The 22,858-nt window shown below is 40.7% G+C and overlaps 1 protein-coding gene across 2 annotated transcripts in view; it reads left to right on the top strand.

The window, feature by feature from the left end:
• SREK1IP1 (SREK1 interacting protein 1) overlaps positions 1–22,858 on the top strand; it is a 211,021-nt gene that overhangs the window by 121,423 nt on the left and 66,740 nt on the right. For both annotated transcript variants that reach the window (XM_053701328.1, XM_053701327.1), the window contains one exon: positions 12,145–12,288. In XM_053701328.1, the coding sequence (XP_053557303.1) occupies positions 12,145–12,288 (144 nt within the window). The remainder of the gene's footprint in view (positions 1–12,144; positions 12,289–22,858) is intronic.

Below are 22,858 nucleotides of genomic sequence, written 5' to 3'. Positions count from 1 at the left end.
GGGTCTCAGCAAAGCAGATACCAGGGACTGTAAAGGGGTTAAAGTTAAAAACGGCTCCGGTTCCGTTATTTTAAGGGTTAAAGCTTCCAAATTTGGTGTGCAATACTTTTAAGGCTTTAAGACACTGTGGTGAAAATTTGGTGAATTTTGAACAATTCCTTCATGTTTTTTCGCAATTGCAGTAATAAAGTGTGTTCAGTTTAAAATTTAAAGTGACAGTAACGGTTTTATTTTAAAACGTTTTTTGTACTTTGTTATCAAGTTTATGCCTGTTTAACATGTCTGAACTACCAGATAGACTGTGTTCTGAATGTGGGGAAGCCAGAATTCCCATTCATTTAAATAAATGTGATTTATGTGACAATGACAATGATGCCCAAGATGATTCCTCAAGTGAGGGGAGTAAGCATGGTACTGCATCATTCCCTCCTTCGTCTACACGAGTCTTGCCCACTCAGGAGGCCCCTAGTACATCTAGCGCGCCAATACTCCTTACTATGCAACAATTAACGGCTGTAATGGATAATTCTGTCAAAAACATTTTAGCCAAAATGAACACTTATCAGCGTAAGCGCGACTGCTCTGTTTTAGATACTGAAGAGCATGACGACGCTGATAATAATGGTTCTGAAGGGCCCCTAACCCAGTCTGATGGGGCCAGGGAGGTTTTGTCTGAGGGAGAAATTACTGATTCAGGGAACATTTCTCAACAAGCTGAACCTGATGTGATTACGTTTAAATTTAAGTTGGAACATCTCCGCATTCTGCTTAAGGAGGTATTATCCACTCTGGATGATTGTGACAAGTTGGTCATCCCAGAGAAACTATGTAAAATGGACAAGTTCCTAGAGGTCCCGGGGCTCCCAGAAGCTTTTCCTATACCCAAGCGGGTGGCGGACATTGTTAATAAAGAATGGGAAAGGCCCGGTATTCCTTTCGTCCCTCCCCCCATATTTAAAAAATTGTTTCCTATGGTCGACCCCAGAAAGGACTTATGGCAGACAGTCCCCAAGGTCGAGGGAGCGGTTTCCACTTTAAACAAACGCACCACTATACCCATAGAGGATAGTTGTGCTTTCAAAGATCCTATGGATAAAAAATTAGAAGGTTTACTTAAAAAGATGTTTATTCAGCAGGGTTACCTTCTACAACCAATTTCATGCATTGTCCCTGTAGCTACAGCCGCATGTTTCTGGTTCGATGAGCTGATAAAGGCGGTCGATAGTGATTCTCCTCCTTATGAGGAGATTATGGACAGAATCAATGCTCTCAAATTGGCTAATTCTTTCACCCTAGACACCACTTTGCAATTGGCTAGGTTAGCGGCTAAGAATTCTGGGTTTGCTATTGTGGCGCGCAGAGCGCTTTGGTTGAAATCTTGGTCAGCTGATGCGTCTTCCAAGAACAAGCTACTTAACATTCCTTTCAAGGGGAAAACGCTGTTTGGCCCTGACTTGAAAGAGATTATCTCTGATATCACTGGGGGTAAGGGCCACGCCCTTCCTCAGGATCGGCCTTTCAAGGCAAAAAATAAACCTAATTTTCGTCCCTTTCGTAGAAATGGACCAGCCCAAAGTGCTACGTCCTCTAAGCAAGAGGGTAATACTTCTCAAGCCAAGCCAGCTTGGAGACCAATGCAAGGCTGGAACAAGGGAAAGCAGGCCAAGAAACCTGCCACTGCTACCAAGACAGCATGAAATGTTGGCCCCCGATCCGGGACCGGATCTGGTGGGGGGCAGACTCTCTCTCTTCGCTCAGGCTTGGGCAAGAGATGTTCTGGATCCTTGGGCGCTAGAAATAGTCTCCCAAGGTTATCTTCTGGAATTCAAGGGGCTTCCCCCAAGGGGGAGGTTCCACAGGTCTCAGTTGTCTTCAGACCACATAAAAAGACAGGCATTCTTACATTGTGTAGAAGACCTGTTAAAAATGGGAGTGATTCATCCTGTTCCATTAAGAGAACAAGGGATGGGGTTCTACTCCAATCTGTTCATAGTTCCCAAAAAAGAGGGAACGTTCAGACCAATCTTGGATCTCAAGATCTTAAACAAGTTTCTCAAGGTTCCATCGTTCAAGATGGAAACCATTCGAACTATTCTTCCTTCCATCCAGGAAGGTCAATTCATGACCACAGTGGATTTAAAGGATGCGTATCTACATATTCCTATCCACAAGGAACATCATCGGTTCCTAAGGTTCGCATTCCTGGACAAGCATTACCAGTTCGTGGCGCTTCCTTTCGGATTAGCCACTGCTCCAAGGATTTTCACAAAGGTACTAGGGTCCCTTCTAGCTGTGCTAAGACCAAGGGGCATTGCTGTAGTACCTTACTTGGACGACATTCTGATTCAAGCGTCGTCCCTTCCTCAAGCAAAGGCTCACACGGACATTGTCCTGGCCTTTCTCAGATCTCACGGATGGAAAGTGAACGTGGAAAAGAGTTCTCTATCTCCGTCAACAAGGGTTCCCTTCTTGGGAACAATAATAGACTCCTTAGAAATGAGGATTTTTCTGACAGAGGCCAGAAAAACAAAACTTCTAGACTCTTGTCGGATACTTCATTCCGTTCCTCTTCCTTCCATAGCGCAGTGCATGGAAGTGATCGGTTTGATGGTAGCGGCAATGGACATAGTTCCTTTTGCGCGCATTCATCTAAGACCATTACAACTGTGCATGCTCAGTCAGTGGAATGGGGACTATACAGACTTGTCTCCGAAGATACAAGTAAATCAGAGGACCAGAGACTCACTCCGTTGGTGGCTGTCCCTGGACAACCTGTCACAAGGGATGACATTCCGCAGACCGGAGTGGGTCATCGTCACGACCGACGCCAGTCTGATGGGCTGGGGCGCGGTCTGGGGATCCCTGAAAGCTCAGGGTCTTTGGTCTCGGGAAGAATCTCTTCTACCGATAAATATTCTGGATCTGAGAGCGATATTCAATGCTCTCAAGGCTTGGCCTCAGCTAGCGAGGGCCAAGTTCATACGGTTTCAATCAGACAACATGACAACTGTTGCGTACATCAACCATCAGGGGGGAACAAGGAGTTCCCTAGCGATGGAAGAAGTGACCAAAATCATTCTATGGGCGGAGTCTCACTCCTGCCACCTGTCTGCTATCCACATCCCAGGAGTGGAAAATTGGGAAGCGGATTTTCTGAGTCGTCAGACATTGCATCCGGGGGAGTGGGAACTCCATCCGGAAATCTTTGCCCAAGTCACTCAGCTGTGGGGCATTCCAGACATGGATCTGATGGCCTCTCGTCAGAACTTCAAAGTTCCTTGCTACGGGTCCAGATCCAGGGATCCCAAGGCGGCTCTAGTGGATGCACTAGTAGCACCTTGGACCTTCAAACTAGCTTATGTGTTCCCGCCGTTTCCTCTCATCCCCAGGCTGGTAGCCAGGATCAATCAGGAGAGGGCGTCGGTGATCTTGATAGCTCCTGCGTGGCCACGCAGGACTTGGTATGCAGATCTGGTGAATATGTCATCGGCTCCACCTTGGAAGCTACCTTTGAGACGAGACCTTCTTGTTCAGGGTCCGTTCGAACATCCGAATCTGGTTTCACTCCAGCTGACTGCTTGGAGATTGAACGCTTGATCTTATCGAAGCGAGGGTTCTCAGATTCTGTTATCGATACTCTTGTTCAGGCCAGAAAGCCTGTAACTAGAAAGATTTACCACAAAATTTGGAAAAAATATATCTGTTGGTGTGAATCTAAAGGATTCCCTTGGGACAAGGTTAAGATTCCTAAGATTCTATCCTTCCTTCAAGAAGGATTGGAAAAAGGATTATCTGCTAGTTCCCTGAAGGGACAGATTTCTGCCTTGTCTGTGTTACTTCACAAAAAGCTGGCAGCTGTGCCAGATGTTCAAGCCTTTGTTCAGGCTCTGGTTAGAATTAAGCCTGTTTACAAACCTTTGACTCCTCCTTGGAGTCTCAACTTAGTTCTTTCAGTTCTTCAGGGGGTTCCGTTTGAACCCTTACATTCCGTTGATATTAAGTTATTATCTTGGAAAGTTTTGTTTTTAGTTGCAATTTCTTCTGCTAGAAGAGTTTCAGAATTATCTGCTCTGCAGTGTTCTCCTCCTTATCTGGTGTTCCATGCAGATAAGGTGGTTTTACGTACTAAACCTGGTTTTCTTCCAAAAGTTGTTTCTAACAAAAACATTAACCAGGAGATTATCGTACCTTCTCTGTGTCCGAAACCAGTTTCAAAGAAGGAACGTTTGTTGCACAATTTGGATGTTGTTCGCGCTCTAAAATTCTATTTAGATGCTACAAAGGATTTTAGACAAACATCTTCCTTGTTTGTTGTTTATTCCGGTAAAAGGAGAGGTCAAAAAGCAACTTCTACCTCTCTCTCTTTTTGGATTAAAAGCATCATCAGATTGGCTTACGAGACTGCCGGACGGCAGCCTCCCGAAAGAATCACGGCTCATTCCACTAGGGCTGTGTCTTCCACATGGGCCTTCAAGAACGAGGCTTCTGTTGATCAGATATGTAGGGCAGCGACTTGGTCTTCACTGCACACTTTTACCAAATTTTACAAGTTTGATACTTTTGCTTCTTCTGAGGCTATTTTTGGGAGAAAGGTTTTGCAAGCCGTGGTGCCTTCCATTTAGGTGACCTGATTTGCTCCCTCCCTTCATCCGTGTCCTAAAGCTTTGGTATTGGTTCCCACAAGTAAGGATGACGCCGTGGACCGGACACACCTATGTTGGAGAAAACAGAATTTATGTTTACCTGATAAATTACTTTCTCCAACGGTGTGTCCGGTCCACGGCCCGCCCTGGTTTTTTTTAATCAGGTCTGATAATTTATTTTCTTTAACTACAGTCACCACGGTACCATATGGTTTCTCCTATGCAAATATTCCTCCTTAACGTCGGTCGAATGACTGGGGTAGGCGGAGCCTAGGAGGGATCATGTGACCAGCTTTGCTGGGCTCTTTGCCATTTCCTGTTGGGGAAGAGAATATCCCACAAGTAAGGATGACGCCGTGGACCGGACACACCGTTGGAGAAAGTAATTTATCAGGTAAACATAAATTCTGTTTTTCGTGCCTTTCGCAACTTCAAGGCAGGAGCAGCATCAACTTCCTCCGCTCCAAAACAGGAAGGAACTGTTGCTCGCTACAGACAGGGCTGGAAACCTAACCAGACCTGGAACAAGGGCAAGCAGGCCAGAAAACCTGCTGCTGCCCCTAAGACAGCATGAAGTGAGGGCCCCCGATCCGGAAACGGATCTAGTGGGTGGCAGACTTTCTCTCTTCGCCCAGGCTTGGGCAAGAGATGTCCAGAATCCCTGGGCGTTAGAGATCATATCTCAGGGATATCTTCTGGACTTCAAAGCTTCTCCTCCAAAAGGGAGATTTCATCTTTCAAGGTTGTCAACAAACCAGATAAAGAAAGAGGCGTTTCTACGCTGTGTACAAGATCTTTTACTAATGGGAGTGATCCACCCGGTTCCGCGGTCGGAACACGGACAAGGGTTTTACTCAAATCTGTTTGTGGTTCCCAAGAAAGAAGGAACCTTCAGACCAATCTTGGACTTAAAGATCCTAAACAAATTCCTTAGAGTTCCATTGTTCAAAATGGAAACTATTCGGACAATCTTACCCATGATCCAAAAGGGTCAGTACATGACCACAGTGGATTTAAAGGATGCGTACCTTCACATACCGATTCACAAGGATCATTACCGGTACCTAAGGTTTGCCTTTCTAGACAGGCATTACCAGTTTGTAGCTCTTCCCTTCGGGTTAGCTACTGCTCCAAGAATCTTCACAAAGGTTCTGGGTTCTCTTTTGGCGGTACTAAGACCGCGAGGAATATCGGTAGCTCCGTACCTAGACGACATTCTGATACAAGCGTCAAGTTTCCAAGCTGCCAAGTCTCATACAGAGTTAGTACTGACATTTCTAAGGTCACATGGGTGGAAGGTGAACGAAGAAAAGAGTTCTCTATTGCCACTCACAAGAGTTCCCTTCTTAGGGACTCTTATAGATTCGGTAGAAATGAAAATTTACCTGACAGAGGACAGGTTAACAAAACTCCTAAATGCTTGCCGTGTCCTTCATTCCATTCCACACCCGTCAGTGGCTCAATGCATGGAGGTAATTGGTTTAATGGTAGCGTCAATGGACATAGTTCCCTTTGCACGCCTGCACCTCAGACCACTGCAGTTGTGCATGCTAAGTCAGTGGAATGGGGATTACTCAGATTTGTCCCCTATGCTGAATCTGGATCAAGAGACCAGAAATTCTCTTCTATGGTGGCTCTCTCGGCCACATCTGTCCAAGGGGATGCCCTTCAACAGACCAGATTGGACGATTGTAACAACAAACGCCAGCCTGCTAGGTTGGGGCGCTGTCTGGAATTCCCTGAAGTCTCAGGGATCATGGACTCAGGAGGAGAGTCTCCTTCCCATAAACATTCTGGAATTAAGAGCAGTTTTCAATGCCCTTCTAGCTTGGCCTCAGCTAGCATCTCTGAGGTTCATCAGGTTTCAGTCAGACAACATCACGACTGTGGCTTACATCAATCATCAAGGAGGGACAAGGAGTTCCCTAGCGATGATGGAAGTCTCAAAGATAATTCTCTGGGCAGAGTCTCACTCTTGCCACCTATCAGCGATCCACATCCCAGGCGTGGAGAACTGGGAGGCGGATTTCCTAAGTCGCCAGACTTTTCATCCGGGGGAGTGGGAACTTCATCCGGAGGTCTTTGCCCAAATACTTCGGCGTTGGGGCAAACCAGATATGGATCTCATGGCGTCTCGCCAGAACGCCAAGCTTCCTTGTAACGGGTCCAGGTCCAGGGACCCGGGAGCGGTTCTGATAGATGCTCTGACAGCACCTTGGAACTTCAAGATGGCTTATGTGTTTCCACCCTTCCCGATGCTTCTTCGATTGATTGCCAGGATCAAACAGGAGAGAGCATCGGTGATTCTAATAGCGCCTGCATGGCCACGCAGGACCTGGTATGCAGATCTAGTGGACATGTCATCCTGTCCACCTTGGTCTCTGCCTCTGAGACAGGACCTTCTAATTCAGGGTCCTTTCAAACATCAAAATCTAATTTCTCTGAAGCTGACTGCATGGAGATTGAACGCTTGATTTTATCAAAGCGTGGATTTTCGGAGTCAGTAATTGGTACCTTAATACAGGCTAGGAAACCTGTTACCAGGAAAATTTACCATAAAATATGGCGTAAATACTTACATTGGTGCGAATCCAAGAGTTACTCATGGAGTAAGGTTAGGATTCCTAGGATATTGTCTTTTCTACAAGAAGGTTTAGAAAAGGGTTTATCTGCTAGTTCTTTAAAGGGACAGATCTCAGCTCTGTCAATCCTTTTACACAAACGTCTGTCAGAAGTTCCAGACGTTCAGGCTTTTTGTCAGGCTTTGGCCAGGATTAAGCCTGTGTTTAAGACTGTTGCTCCACCGTGGAGCTTAAACTTAGTTCTTAACGTTTTACAGGGTGTTCCGTTTGAACCCCTTCATTCCATTGATATCAAGCTGTTATCTTGGAAAGTTCTGTTTTTAATGGCTATTTCCTCGGCTCGAAGAGTCTCTGAGTTATCGGCCTTACATTGTGATTCTCCTTATCTGATTTTTCATTCAGACAAGGTAGTTCTGCGTACTAAACCTGGGTTCTTACCTAAGGTAGTCACTAACAGGAATATCAATCAAGAGATTGTTGTTCCTTCATTGTGTCCTAACCCTTCTTCAAAGAAGGAACGACTTCTACACAATCTAGACGTAGTCCTTGCCCTGAAATTTTATTTACAGGCAACTAAAGATTTTCGCCAAACTTCTTCCCTGTTTGTCGTTTATTCTGGACAGAGGAGAGGTCAGAAAGCTTCTGCTACCTCTCTCTCTTTCTGGCTTCGTAGCATAATACGTTTAGCCTATGAGACTGCTGGACAGCAGCCTCCTGAAAGAATTACAGCTCATTCTACGAGAGCTGTGGCTTCCACGTGGGCCTTTAAGAATGAGGCCTCTGTTGAACAGATTTGCAAGGCTGCAACTTGGTCTTCTCTTCATACTTTTTCCAAATTTTACAAATTTGACACTTTTGCTTCTTCTGAGGCTGTTTTTGGGAGAAAGGTTCTTCAGGCAGTGGTTCCTTCCGTGTAAAGATCCTGCCTGTCCCTCCCGTCATCCGTGTACTTTTAGCTTTGGTATTGGTATCCCATAAGTAATGGATGACCCGTGGACTGACTACACTTAACAGGAGAAAACATAATTTATGCTTACCTGATAAATTCCTTTCTCCTGTAGTGTAGTCAGTCCACGGCCCGCCCTGTTTTTTATGGCAGGTCTAAATTTTAAATTATACTCCTGTCACCACTGCACCCTATAGTTTCTCCTTTCTCGTTTGGTTTTCGGTCGAATGACTGGGTATGACGTAGAGGGGATGAGCTATATAGCAGCTCTGCTTGGGTGATCCTCTTGCACTTCCTGTTAGGGAGGAGTTAATATCCCATAAGTAATGGATGACCCGTGGACTGACTACACTACAGGAGAAAGGAATTTATCAGGTAAGCATAAATTATGTTTTTTCTCTCTCAGACGATGAGCAAGGTTTCAATTCAGTTTTTAGTTTGTAGAGAAAGAGGGGCAATACCGTCTAATATTGGCCCTTAAGAGACATTTAACACTTTGAGATGGTAATATAAAATGATAAATCATACATGCAGAAAAAAAACAATATACTTTAATTATTTATTTTGTCCCATTTTCTTGTAATTCCATTCTAAAATTGTGAGCTTTTAGTTTCTGTTAGAAATGGAAGTGCAGAACTCTGTGATATTACACACAGCCTATTTATAACTGTCCCCAATTGCCAACAGCAGAGAAGGTAACCTAAGTTCTTATTGTTTTATAGACATTAAAACTTTACACTTATTTTGTCAATATTTAAACAGCTAATAAAACTTTAAAAAATACATCTAGATGTAATTCTTAGACTAATCTTTTCTTTGACTGCATCATTCCATGAAGCATTTATTTAGTGTTTAATGTCCCTTTAAGGAACTAAATAGATTTATGAAATTTACTCATTTTAAATAAACATTTTCAGGGATATTGCAGCTTACCAGTGTAAGCGTCTGCTTCAGGCTACAATCTGAACTCCCGCAATAGAAAGTTAGTGATTGTATGCATATTGTGATCGATCACTGCTCTTCGTCACAATGTATTAATCCATATGGGTTCACTCTTTTTTAATTTTGATTATACCACTTTGGCTATTTGAATCCAGTTAAACATTGATGTGACTCCCAGTTTTCAGCAAGGCTCCTTTTTAGCATTTTGTCCATAGTTTAGTTGTTTTAACCCTTAGTCTGCTTACTGACCACAAGCCAGTGCCACCTGCCCTGATCCATTTCCTGTAAGCTAAATACATATCAATCAGACCTGTACCTTATCCTGGCTTAGAGCTTGCCTTCCACTAGTTTGTGATATCTAATTATTCTGAACCTGCCAATCAACGATCTCTCCTGATCTAGCTGGTAGCGTGTGTGTGTGTGTATGTATGTATGTATGTGTGTATATATATATATATATATATATATATATATATATATATACAGGGAGTGCAGAATTATTAGGCAAATGAGTATGTTGACCACATCATCCTCTTTATGCATGTTGTCTTACTCCAAGCTGTATAGGCTCGAAAGCCTACTACCAATTTAGCATATTAGGTGATGAGCATCTCTGTAATGAGAAGGGGTGTGGTCTAATGACATCAACACCCTATATCAGGTGTGCATAATTATTAGGCAACTTCCTTTCCTTTGGCAAAATGGGTCAAAAGAAGGACTTGACAGGCTCAGAAAAGTCAAAAATAGTGAGATATCTTGCAGAGGGATGCAGCACTCTTAAAATTGCAAAGCTTCTGAAGCGTGATCATCGAACAATCAAGCGTTTCATTCAAAATAGTCAACAGGGTCGCAAGAAGCGTGTGGAAAAACCAAGGCGCAAAATAACTGCCCATGAACTGAGAAAAGTCAAGCGTGCAGCTGCCAAGATGCCACTTGACACCAGTTTGGCCATATTTCAGAGCTGCAACATCACTGGAGTGCCCAAAAGCACAAGGTGTGCAATAGTCAGAGACATGGCCAAGGTAAGAAAGGCTGAAAGACGACCACCACTGAACAAGACACACAAGCTGAAACGTCAAGACTGGGCCAAGAAATATCTCAAGACTGATTTTTCTAAGGTTTTATGGACTGATGAAATGAGAGTGAGTCTTGATGGGCCAGATGGATGGGCCCGTGGCTGGATTGGTAAAGGGCAGAGAGCTCCAGTCCGACTCAGACGCCAGCAAGGTGGAGTACTGGTTTGGGCTGGTATCATCAAAGATGAACTTGTGGGGCCTTTTCGGGTTGAGGATGGAGTTAAGCTCAACTCCCAGTCCTACTGCCAGTTTCTGGAAGACACCTTCTTCAAGCAATGGTACAGGAAGAAGTCTGCATCATTCAAGAAAAACATGATTTTCATGCAGGACAATGCTCCATCACACGCGTCCAAGTACTCCACAGCGTGGCTGGCAAGAAAGGGTATAAAAGAAGAAAATCTAATGACATGGCCTCCTTGTTCACCTGATCTGAACCCCATTGAGAACCTGTGGTCCATCATCAAATGTGAGATTTACAAGGAGGGAAAACAGTACACCTCTCTGAACAGTGTCTGGGAGGCTGTGGTTGCTGCTGCACGCAATGTTGGTGAACAGATCAAAACACTGACAGAATCCATGGATGGCAGGCTTTTGAGTGTCCTTGCAAAGAAAGGTGGCTATATTGGTCACTGATTTGTTTTTGTTTTGTTTTTGAATGTCAGAAATGTATATTTGTGAAAAATAATTGAAATGGGTATATATTTGTTTTTTGTTAAGTTGCCTAATAATTATGCACAGTTATAGTCACCTGCACACACAGATATCCCCCTAAAATAGCTAAAACTAAAAACTACTTCCAAAAATATTCAGCTTTGATATTAATGAGTTTTTTGGGTTCATTGAGAACATGGTTGTTGTTCAATAATAAAATTAATTCTCAAAACCTGCTTTTTGCCAAGCAACAATCTCTCCTGATCTAGTTGGTAGTGTGTGTGTATGTATGTGTGTGTGTCTGTGTGTATATATATATATATATATATATATATATATATATATATATATATATATATATATATATATATACTCAACTCATATTATCCAGCTGCAAAAATATTCAACCTGCTTTTTCTGACCGTTGGGAAATCACTGTTTTTAATGCCCAGCTAGAACCTGAACCACATGTGCCTGTGTCTTCTGAGAGGTTATTTGAAGTCCATCAGCAATATCCTTAATCCATTGTGTTGTGTGAGCTGTTGTCTATGAAGCTCATGTCATTACAAGAAAAGAATAGCCGACTAACTGAAGTATATAGCTTCAAATGTATTGCACTAAATGTTCATTTCATGTTTTATAGATGTTTTTAACTTTGCTCTCTGACTACAAATTAGCTTTCCAAATCAGTCAATATATTTCAGTTTCTTTTTTTCATATATACATAACAAAGGGATAGATTTTATTCCGGTTGAAAAGCCTGCATACAAGATGTACACAATCATTGATGTAAAAGAAAAATATAATATATATTGAGATGCAAGCCCAAAAATTATATTGCAGATTTTTACTATCCTGCCGTATAGCAACAGCAAAAATGTTAAATTACACCCCCCAAAAAATTAGTTTATTATACAGATAGAGCATACAGTTTTAAATAACGTTCCAATTTACTTCTATTATCTCATTTTGCTTTGTTCTTTCGGTATCCTTTGTTGAAGAGAATACCTAGGTTGGCTCAAGAGCAGCAATGCACTGGTGGAAGCTAGCTGCTGATTGGAGGCTGCACATATATGCCTCTTACCATTGGTTCACCCAATGTGTTCAGCTAGCTCCCAGTAGTACCTTGATGCTCCTTCAACAAGGAATACTAAAGGAATTAAGCAAATTTGCTTATTGTAGTAACTTGAAAAATGAAATGCTCTATCTTAAATGTAGTAGAAATGTTGGGTTTCATATCCCTTTAAAGGTAAACATGTTTATGTGTCAGGGAAAATGATTAATATTTGTGTGTTTATTTCCAGCTGGACATCTAACATTTGAATGTAGAAATTTCCTTCGAGTGGATCCACAGAGGGACATAGTTTTAGATGTCAGTAGCACTAGCAGTGAAGAAAGTGAAGAGGAGAATGAAGTAGCAGAAAAATCTCAAGCTTCAGATAAAAAGAGTATGTAGAAGCAACGTTTTTTTGTTTTCCTGACTGAACAATAAGTGGCAGTGTAGGGCCTCCCCAAATGGGCTTCACAATACATTTTAACCCCTTCGCTAGCAGAAACTGCAGAAAAAAACATGCCTAAAGTACCAGTGAAGTTTTAGCATTTTTGCTATCAATCCATTTAAACAGCCTTGTTTTGTTTGGTTTACCTGTCTAAACTATATATCCAAGGTATTGAGTTAGGCCCATTTTGGTATATTTCATGCCACTGTTTTGCTGCCAAATCATTAACCTTTCCACAAACTTTGGGTTTCTCACTGAAATTATTTTCATACCCCTTCTGCAGTTATAACACAAATGGATGAAAAAGCTTATCTGGCTTTGCCATTGCTTTTTGGTAATTAGAAGGCCGCTAATTGCAGCTGCGCACAATACTTCTTAAATTGCTGTTCCTGAAAGAGTAAATTAGATAGCTGGTAAATATTATAGTATTCTAGTGTAACGATTCTCACCACCTTCTTAGGTACTGTCCGCCAGTATTATGTTTTAGGGCTTTCTTTATTTCTGTGTAAATTAATTTACTATTTTTATTTATTTTCTGCAGTGTAGATCCAACCTCCCAAACAGCTCTCTAAACTTTCCCCTCTTAATGGTGATCACCATCTTAGGTACTGGCAGCTGTCTGCCAGTGTTTAGTTTAGGTATATATTAGTATTTTATTTTTTTTTAGTTATTTATTAAAAAATAATTTTGTAGTGTAGCGGTTCCTTCTCCTTGTGATTGCCAAAGTAGGGTCTCTTTCCTCCCACTCCCTTCCAAACTTTATTTTCTGTATCGTAGAGTCCCTCTCCGCCTCTGTGCCGCCCACGTGATTCCCTCCCCCACCAGCACCTCCCACCAGCACTGAAGGAGATTGCTACAGACAGTGACACAGACCCTGTCAATGTCTGTAACAATAGGCCAATTGAAAAACAAACTGAAATCTTTTAGGTGGAGGGAAGAAAACAAAAAAAAACTAAAATAATGTGGTTGCATAAGTGTGCACATATATATTTATACTTTATAACTGGGGATGTAGCTGTGTTCAGAATTAAGCAATCACATTCAAAATCATGTTAAATGGGAGTCAGCATACACCTGCCATCATTTAAAGTGCCTCTGATTAACCCCAAATAAATTTAATCTGCTCTAGTTTGTCTTTCCTGAAATTTTCTTAGTCGCATCGCACAGCAAAAGCCATGGTCCACAGAGAGCTTCCAAAGCATCATAGGGATCTCATTGTTAAAAGGTATCAGTCAGGAGAAGGGTACAAAATAATTTCCAAGGCATTAGATATACCATGGAACACAGTGAAGACAGTCATCAAGTGGAGAAAATATGGCACAACAGTGACATTACCAAGAACTGGACGTCCCTCCAAAATTGATGAAAAGACTAGAAGAAAACTGGTCTGGTAGGCTACCAAGAGGTCTACAGCAACATTAAAGGAGCTGCAGGAATGTCTGGCAAGTACTGGCTGTGTGGTACATGTGACAACAATCTCACGTATTCTTCATATGTCTGGGCTATGGGGTAGAGTGGCAAGACGAAAGCCTTTTTTTACGAAGAAAAACATCCAAGCCAGGCTACAGTTTGCAAAAACACATCTGAAGTCTCCCAAAGCATGTGGGAAAAGGTGTTATGGTCTGATGAAACCAAGCTTGAACTTAATGGCCATAATTCCAAAATATATGTTTGGCGCAAAACACCACTGCACATCACCAAAAGAACACCATACCCACAGTGAAGTATGGTGGTGGCAGCATCATGCTTTGGGGCTGTTTTTCTTCAGCTGGAACTATGGAACTTCAGCTGTAATTATGAACAGTTCCAAATACCAGTCAATATTGGCACAAAACCTTCCGGCTTCCGCTAGAAAGCTGAACATGAAGAGGAACTTCATCTTTCAGCATGACAGCGACCCAAAGTATACATCCAAATCAACAAAGGAATGGCTTCACCAGAAGAAGATTCAAGTTTTGGAATGGCCCAGCCAGAGCCCAGACCTGAATCCGATTAAAAATCTGTGGGGTGATCGGAAGAGGACTGTGCACAGGAGATGCCCTCACAATCTGACAGATTTAGAGTGTTTTTGCAAAGAAGAGTGGGCAAATCTTGCCAAGTCAAGATGTGCCATGCTGATAGACTCATACCCAAAAAGACTGAGTGCTGTAATAAAATCAAACAGTGCTTCAATAAAGTATTAGTTTAAGGGTGTGCACACTTATGCAACCATATTATTTTATTTTAAGATTTCAGGGTTTTTTGGAATTGAGTTGTACAGTTTATAGGTCACATTAAAGGTGGACAAAGTTCTGAAATGATTTATCTTTGTCTCATTTTTTTACATCACAGAAATCTGACATTTTATATATATATATATATATATATATGTATATGAAGATAATAAATGTTTTCCTTTTTGTTTAAAACTGTAAATAAATAATGAAAAAGAATTGGAAAGTAGAGTAACACTCTCTGGTACAAGGGGCCATCATACACCTAAACTCGTGTGCTCTTCTCTTTTATAGTGAATGCAATGCCAGTCATGAAATCATATGTATTCATATGTAGGTAAAGAGACAACGTACTGTAAAATGTTCTTCCTTTTTCTTGGAAAGATACAAAAAAGCATGTATTATTATTATTATTATCATTATCGGTTATTTGTAGAGCACCGACAGATTCTGCAGCGCTATGTACATTTTTAATGTTAAAAAGTTGCATTATAAGTTAAAGGGATACTAAACCCAAACATTTTCTTTCATGATTCAGATAGAGAATTGCAACTTTCTAATTTACTCCTATTATCCATTTTTTTCATTCTCTTGCTATCTTTATTTGAAAAAGAGAACATCTAAGCTAAGGAGCCAGACAATGTTTGGTTCAGTGCTGGACAGCACTTGTTTATTGGTGCTGTCCAATAAACAAGGACAACCCAGGTTGAGAACCAAAAATGGGCTGGCTTCTAAACTTACATTCTTGCTTTTCAAATAAAGATAGCAAGAGAATGATTATAAATTGATGATAGGAGTAAATTGGAAAGTTGCTCAAAATTGCATGCTCTATCTGAAGATGAAAGAAAACATTTGGCTGTATTATCTATGGTAGAACGAGTGCTTTCACCTTGCACTGTGTATTAAGGACTTGCTTTTAAAAGTCTATATTATCTATGGTAAAACAAGCACTTTCACCTTGCACTGTGTATTAAGGACTTGCTTTTAAAAGTCTGCATTATCTATGGTAAAACCAGCGCTTTCACCTTGCACTGTGTATTACTTCCACTGTATTTGAGAAAGAGGGGACTATAGCAACATTCAGCAGAAAAGAAATGTTGTGTGCATTTAACTCATTCCACTTTCACTCATATATAGAGCTGATTGTATCTGTTTATAAATTTCAATCACTCGGTCTTCAGATAATGTAACTGGTATAAATTAATTTTTAAAGTATGATATTTATGATTAGAGTAAAAATGCATTGTCTTACTATATGAATGTTTTATATTTTGCTTAAATGTATTTAAATGGTAAGTACTGAGAAAACACACTGTTAGTACATGTGACCAAAATCCAAATTGTAGACCTCTTGAGCTGAAGACTCATTTTTTTTCTTCTCACAATCTGTTAAATATTGTCAGCAATGGTAATTAGATGCTGTTTAGCAATTGGAATAAGAACAGGTGGAAATATGAAAGGGTGTGAATCTTCTCCTCATCTTGCAAGAGCCAGTTTATTTCCTATCTGTTTGCAGTATATGTAGGCTGAGCTGAAACTCCAAGAGTCCATGAGCTAGTGACGTATGGGATATACATTCCTACCAGGAGGGGCAAAGTTTCCCAAACCTTAAAATGCCTATAAATACACCCCTCACCACACCCACAATTCAGTTTTACAAACTTTGCCTCCCATGGAGGTGGTGAAGTAAGTTTGTGCTAGATTCTACGTTGATATGCACTTTGCAGCAGGCTGAAGCCCGGTTTTCCTCTCAGAGTGCAGTGAATGTCAGAGGGATGTGAGAGAGTATTGCCTATTTGAATACAATTGTCTTCCTCTAGGGGATCTATTTCATAGGTTCTCTGTTATCGGTCGTAGAGATTTCTTCTCCTACCTCCCTTTTCAGATCGACGATATACTCTTATATACCATTGCCTCTACTGATTCTCGTTTCAGTACTGGTGTGGCTATCTACTTTATGTAGATGAGTGTCTTTGGGTAAGTCTTATTTCTATTTATGTCACTCAAAGCTATGGTTGGGCACTTTATATGTAAAGTTCTAAATATATGTGTTTAAACTTATATTTGCCATGATTCAGGATAATCAGTATTCCTTCATTCAGACTGTCAGTTTCATTTTTTGGGAAAATGTATATAAATTCATTTTTCTTACCTTCAATTTTCAATTGGCTTTTTTTCAAAAATTGCGGGCTGTTAGGCCGCTGTTAGGCTCTCGGGTGCAGAAAATGCTTCTATTTATTGTGTCATTTTTGGCGCAAAAATTCCGTCATTTCCGGCGTCATAGTTGGCACCGGAAGTTTTTACGTAATTGCGTCATTTTTTACGTATGTGTATTACGGACGGTTTTTTGGCGCCAAAAAATATGGGCGTCATTCCTGGCGCCAGTTTTTTTTCACACTATTTCAGTCTCACTATTCAGTTGCTTCTGGTTTTCTAGAAGCTTGATTCATTTTGCATTTTTTCCCATTCCTGAAACTGCCATTTAAGGAATTTGATAATTTTGCTTTATATGTTGTTTTTTCTTTTACATATTGCAAGATGTCATTACCTGACCCTGGATCAGAATCTACTTCTGGAAAGACGCTGCCTGATGTTGGTTCTACCAAAGCTAAGTGCATTTGTTGTAAACGTTTTGGTAACTGTTCCTCCGGCTGTTGTTTGTGATACTTGTCATGATAAGCTTTCAAACGCAGATAGTATTTCCATTAGTAATAATCCATTACCTGTTGTTGTTCCTTCAACATCTAATGTTCAGGATGTTCCTGTTAATGTTAAAGAATTTGTTTCTAAATCTATTCGGAAGGCTCTGTCTGTTATTCCTCCTTCTGCTAAACGTAAGAGGTCTTTTAAAACTTCGCATATTTCAGATGAATTTTTAAATGACTGCCATCTTTCTGACTTATCTATTTCTGATGTGGATCTATCTGATTCAGAAGATTCTACCTCAGATATTGACACTGATAAATCTTCATATTTATTTAAGATGGAGTTTATTCGTTCTTTACTTAAGGAAGTGTTAATTGCTTTAGATATGGAGGAGTCTAGTCCTCTTGATATTAAAAGTTCTAAGCGTTTAAATGCAGTTTTTAAACCTCCTGTGGTTATTCCAGAAGTTTTTCCAGTTCCTGATGCTATTTCAGAAGTAATTTCTAGGGAATGGAATAGTCTGGGTACTTCATTTACTCCTTCTCCAAGGTTTAAGAAATTGTACCCTTTACCATCTGACAGATTAGAGTTTTGGGATAAAATACCCAAAGTTGATGTGGCTATTTCTACTCTTGCTAAACGTACTACTATTCCTACGGAAGATAGTACTTTGTTTAAAGATTCTTTAGATAGAAAGCTTGAATCCTTTCTAAGGAAGGCTTATTTATGCTCAGGTAATCTTCTTAGACCTGCTATTTCTTTGACTGATGTTGCTGCAGCTTCCACATTCTGGTTGGAGGCTTTAGCTCAGCAAGTGTCAGACCATAATGCTTATAGCATTGTTAAACTCCTTCAACATGCTAATAACTTTATGTGTGATGCCATTTTCGATATCATTAGAATTGATGTCAGGTATATGTCTTTAGCTATTTTAGCTAAAAGAGCTTTATGGCTTAAGTCTTGGAATGCAGATATGACTTCTAAGTCAACATTGCTTTCTTTTTCTTTCCAAGGTAATAAATTGTTTGGTTCTCAGTTAGACTCAATAATTTCAACTGTTACTGGGGGGAAGGGAGCCTTTTTACCTCAGGATAAATAAATAAATCTAAAGGTAAATATAGGGCTGCTAATCATTTTCGTTCCTTTCGTCAGAATAAGGAACAAAAGCCTGACCTTTCCTCTAAAGGAACAGTTTCCGTTTGGAAACCTTCTCCAGTCTGGAATAAATCCAAGCCTTTTAGAAAGTCAAAACCAGCTCCCAAATCCGCATGAAGGTGCGGCCCTCATTCCAGCTCAGCTGGTAGGGGGAAGGTTACGATTTTTCAAAGATATTTGGATCAATTCGATTCAAAGTCTTTGGATTCAGAACATTGTTTCACAAGGGTACAGAATAGGTTTCAAGGCAAGACCGCCTGTGAGAAGATTTTTTCTTTCACGCATTCCAGTAAACCCAGTGAAGGCTCAAGCGTTTCTGAAATGTGTTTCAGATCTGGAGTCAGCTCCAGTTCTGGAACGGGGCCTGGGGTTTTATTCAAATCTGTTCATTGTTCCAAAGAAAGAGAATTCTTTCACACCAGTTCTGGATCTAAAAATATTGAATCGTTATGTAAGGATACCAACTTTCAAGATGGTGACTATAAGGATTATTCTGCCTTTTGTTCAGCAAGGGCATGATGTGTCCACAATAGACTTACAGGATGCATATCTTCATATTCCAATTCATCCGGATCACTATCAGTTCCTGAGATTCTCTTTTCTAGACAAGCATTACCAGTTTGTTGCTCTTCCTTTTGGTCTAGCTACAGCCCCAAGGATCTTTTCGAAGGTTCTCGGTGCCCTTCTCTCTGTAATCAGGGAGCAGGGTATTGCGGTATTTCCTTATTTGGACGATATCTTGGTACTTGCTCAGTCTTTACATTCTGCAGAATCTCACGCGAATCAACTTGTGTTGTTTCTTCAAAGATTGACAAGGGTAACCTTTTTAGGTTTCCAAATAGATTCAGTGTCCATGACTTTGTCTCTTACAGAAAAGAGACGTCTGAAATTGGTTTCAGCTTGTCGAAACCTTCAGTTTCAATCTTTCCCTTCGGTAGCTTTATGCATGGAAATTTTAGGTCTCATGACTGCTGCATCGGACGCAATCCCTTTTGCTCGTTTTCACATGAGACCTCTCCAGCTTTGTATGCTGAATCAATGGTGCAGGGATTATACAAAGATATCACAATTAATATCCTTAAATCCCAATGTTCGTTCTTCTCTGACTTGGTGGTTGGATCACCATCGTTTAGTTCAAGGGGCCTCTTTTGTTCGTCCAACCTGGACTGTGATCTCAACAGATGCAAGTCTTTTAGGTTGGGAAGCTGTATGGGGATCTCTGACAGCGCAGGGGGTTTGGGAATCTCAGGAGGCGAGATTACCAATCAATATTTTGGAACTCCGTGCGATTTTCAGATCTCTTCAGTTCTGGCCTCTTCTGAAGAGAGAATCGTTTATTTGTTTTCAGACAGACAATGTCACAACTGTGGCATATGTCAATAATCAAGGGGGGACTCACAGTCCTCAGGCTATGAAAGAAGTATATCAGATACTTGTATGGGCCTCCTGTCTAATTTCTGCGGTTCACATCCCAGGTATAGACAATTGGGAAGTGGATTATCTCAGTCGCCAGACGTTACATCCGGGCGAATGGTCTCTTCACCCAGAGGTATTTCTTCAGATTGTACAAATCTGGGGGCTTCCAAAAATAAATCTGATGGCCTCTCATCTAAACAAGAAACTTCCCAGGTATCTGTCCAGATCCAGGGATCCTCAGGCGGAAGCGGTGGACGCGTTGTCACTTCCTTGGAATTATCAACCTGCTTTATATCTTTCCGCCTCTAGTTCTTCTTCCAAGAGTGATTCCCAAAATCCTAATGGAGCGTTCGTTTGTACTGCTGGTGGCTCCAGCATGGCCTCACAGGTTTTGGTATGCGGATCTCATTCGGATGGCCAGTTGCCAACCTTGGACACTTCCGTTAAGGCCAGACCTTCTATCTAAAGGCCCATTTTTCCATCAGGATCTCAAATCATTAAATTTGAAGGTATGGAGATTGAACGCTTGATTCTTAGTCATAGAGGTTTCTCTGACTCAGTGATTAATACTATGTTACAGGCTCGTAAATCTGTGTCTAGGAAGATTTATTACCGAGTCTGAAAGACTTACATTTCTTGGTGTTCTTCTCATAAATTCTCTTGGCATTCTTTTAGAATTCCTAGAATTTTACAGTTTCTACAGGATGGTTTGGATAAGGGTTTGTCTGCATGTTCCTTGAAAGGGCAAATCTCTGCTCTTTCTGTTCTTTTTCACAGAAAGATTGCTAATCCTGATATTCATTGTTTTGTACAGGCTTTGGTTCGTATCAAGCCTGTCATTAAGTCAATCTCTCCTCCTTGGAGTTTCAATTTGGTTCTGAGGGCTTTACAGGCTCCTCCGTTTGAACCTATGCATTCTCTGGATATTAAATTACTTTCTTGTTAAGTTTTGTTCCTTTTGGCCATCTCTTCTGCTAGAAGAGTTTCTGAGTTATCTGCTCTTTCTTGTGAATCTCCTTTTCTTATTTTTCATCAGGATAAGGCAGTGTTACGGACTTCTTTTAAATTTTTACCTAAAGTTGTGAATTCTAACAACATTAGTAGAGAAATTGTTGTCCCTTCATTGTGTCCTAATCCTAAGAATTCTCTGGAGAGATCTTTACATTCTTTGGATGTAGTAAGTAGTGACGCACCGAAATGAAAATTCTGGACCGAAACCGATACCGAAAATTCAGGATTCCCCTGGCCGAAAACCGAAACGAAACCAAAATTATTTTTTTCTTTTTTTAAGCTGAGAGAGATTGTAGGCGGGAAAGCTCCAACAAATGGGTGTGGTTACTTGTACCATAGGGCGTGATCTGCAGTGAAACTGGTGGAGCTCTACAAGGGAGAGCGTGGTTATAGCCAGACAACAATACGAGGTGGACATGTGTTTTGTTTTTGGGTGTAGTTATCCCTGCGATAGGCGTGGCTGCACCTGATCGTCTCTCATCGTATCTCCGCCTAGTTCCTGGTTTGGGTCTCACACTGACCCATCAGATTATATGTCCGGAGCCCCAAATGGAGTCTGCCTATCACCAGGACCACCGGACTTAGCTACAACTTTACGTGCAAGGTGGTTATAGAAACTTACTGTGCTTTTTTTGTATACACTGTCTGGTGGGTGCTAATTTGTACCAACTGTGTTCGAGCTTGGGGCTTATGCATATATAGTGTGCACAAATATTTGCCTCAGGCACGCACAAGAGGCTGATGTATGAGCACTGTATATAAGGCTTATACATATTCACTGTGTGTGCTTAGGGCTGTCTGATAATATCAAGTGTTTATAAGCATGTTACTTATCCTCCTTTGAAAACTGTATTCAGAACTTTGGTTTCCTTCAAAAAAAAAAGGGTACTGCTGGATTCAAATATCATCATGTCATGGTACTTATGTGTGTGCTCTGTGTACCATGCAAGTGCTGTGCTGCTCACCTTATGCTAAGGATAGACATGTAACTCAATAGAACAGGGGAGGGCTGTACATTTTTAGCCATTTTGTTCCTCTTTGGGCCAAAATTGGAATTGCACATTTTCGGCGGCCCAAATTTTGGTGCATCGCTAGTATTATTCTTTATTTAGTTCTGTGTAACAGAATCAGATTTAACCATTTTTTTTTACCAATTATCAACATAAAGTATAGTCCTAGAAAACTATTATTATATGCAAAACAGTAAGTCAAGTAATGAACTCAAACAGCAGCTCTAAGCTGGCATCAAATTTGAAATATGCTACACAATAATTTTACCAAAAATAAAAGGCAAAAAAACGAAAACCGAAATAACCAAAAATGCCGCCGAAACTTTCTGTGGCCGAAATTTCGGTGCATATATATTGGTAAGAGCTTTGAAATATTATGTTGAAGCTACTAAAGGTTTCAGAAAGACTTCTAGTCTATTTGTTATCTTTTCTGGTTCCAGAAAAGGTCAGAAGGCTTCTGCCATTTCTTTGGCATCTTGGTTAAAGTCTTTGATTCATCATGCTTATGTAGAGTCGGGTAATTCCCCACCTCAAAGGATTACGGCTCATTCTACTAGGTCAGTTTCTACTTCCTGGACTTTTAGGAATGAAGCTTCTGTTGATCAGATTTGCAAAGCAGCAACTTGGTCTTCTTTGCATACTTTTACTAAATTCTACCATTTTGATGTTTTCTCTTCTTCTGAAGCAGTTTTTGGTAGAAAAGTACTTCAGGCAGCCGTTTCAGTTTGATTCTTCTGCTTATAATTTCAGTTTTTTTCATTATAAGATTAAAACTTTTTGATTTGGGTTGTGGATTATTTTTTCAGCGGAATTGGCTGTCTTTATTTTATCCCTCCCTCTCTAGTGACTCTTGCGTGGAAGTTCCACATCTTGGGTATCTGCTATCCCATACATCACTAGCTCATGGACTCTTGCTAATTACATGAAAGAAAACATAATTTATGTAAGAACTTACCTGATAAATTAATTTCTTTCATATTAGCAAGAGTCCATGAGGCCCACCCTTTTTGTGGTGGTTATGATTTTTTTTGTATAAAGCACAATTATTCCAATTCCTTAATTTTTTGA

Source organism: Bombina bombina, chromosome 2 (genome assembly GCF_027579735.1).
Source record: "Bombina bombina isolate aBomBom1 chromosome 2, aBomBom1.pri, whole genome shotgun sequence".
In the NCBI taxonomy this organism is placed as follows: Eukaryota; Metazoa; Chordata; class Amphibia; order Anura; family Bombinatoridae; genus Bombina; species Bombina bombina.
This window is presented reverse-complemented; position numbering and strand designations above follow the sequence as displayed.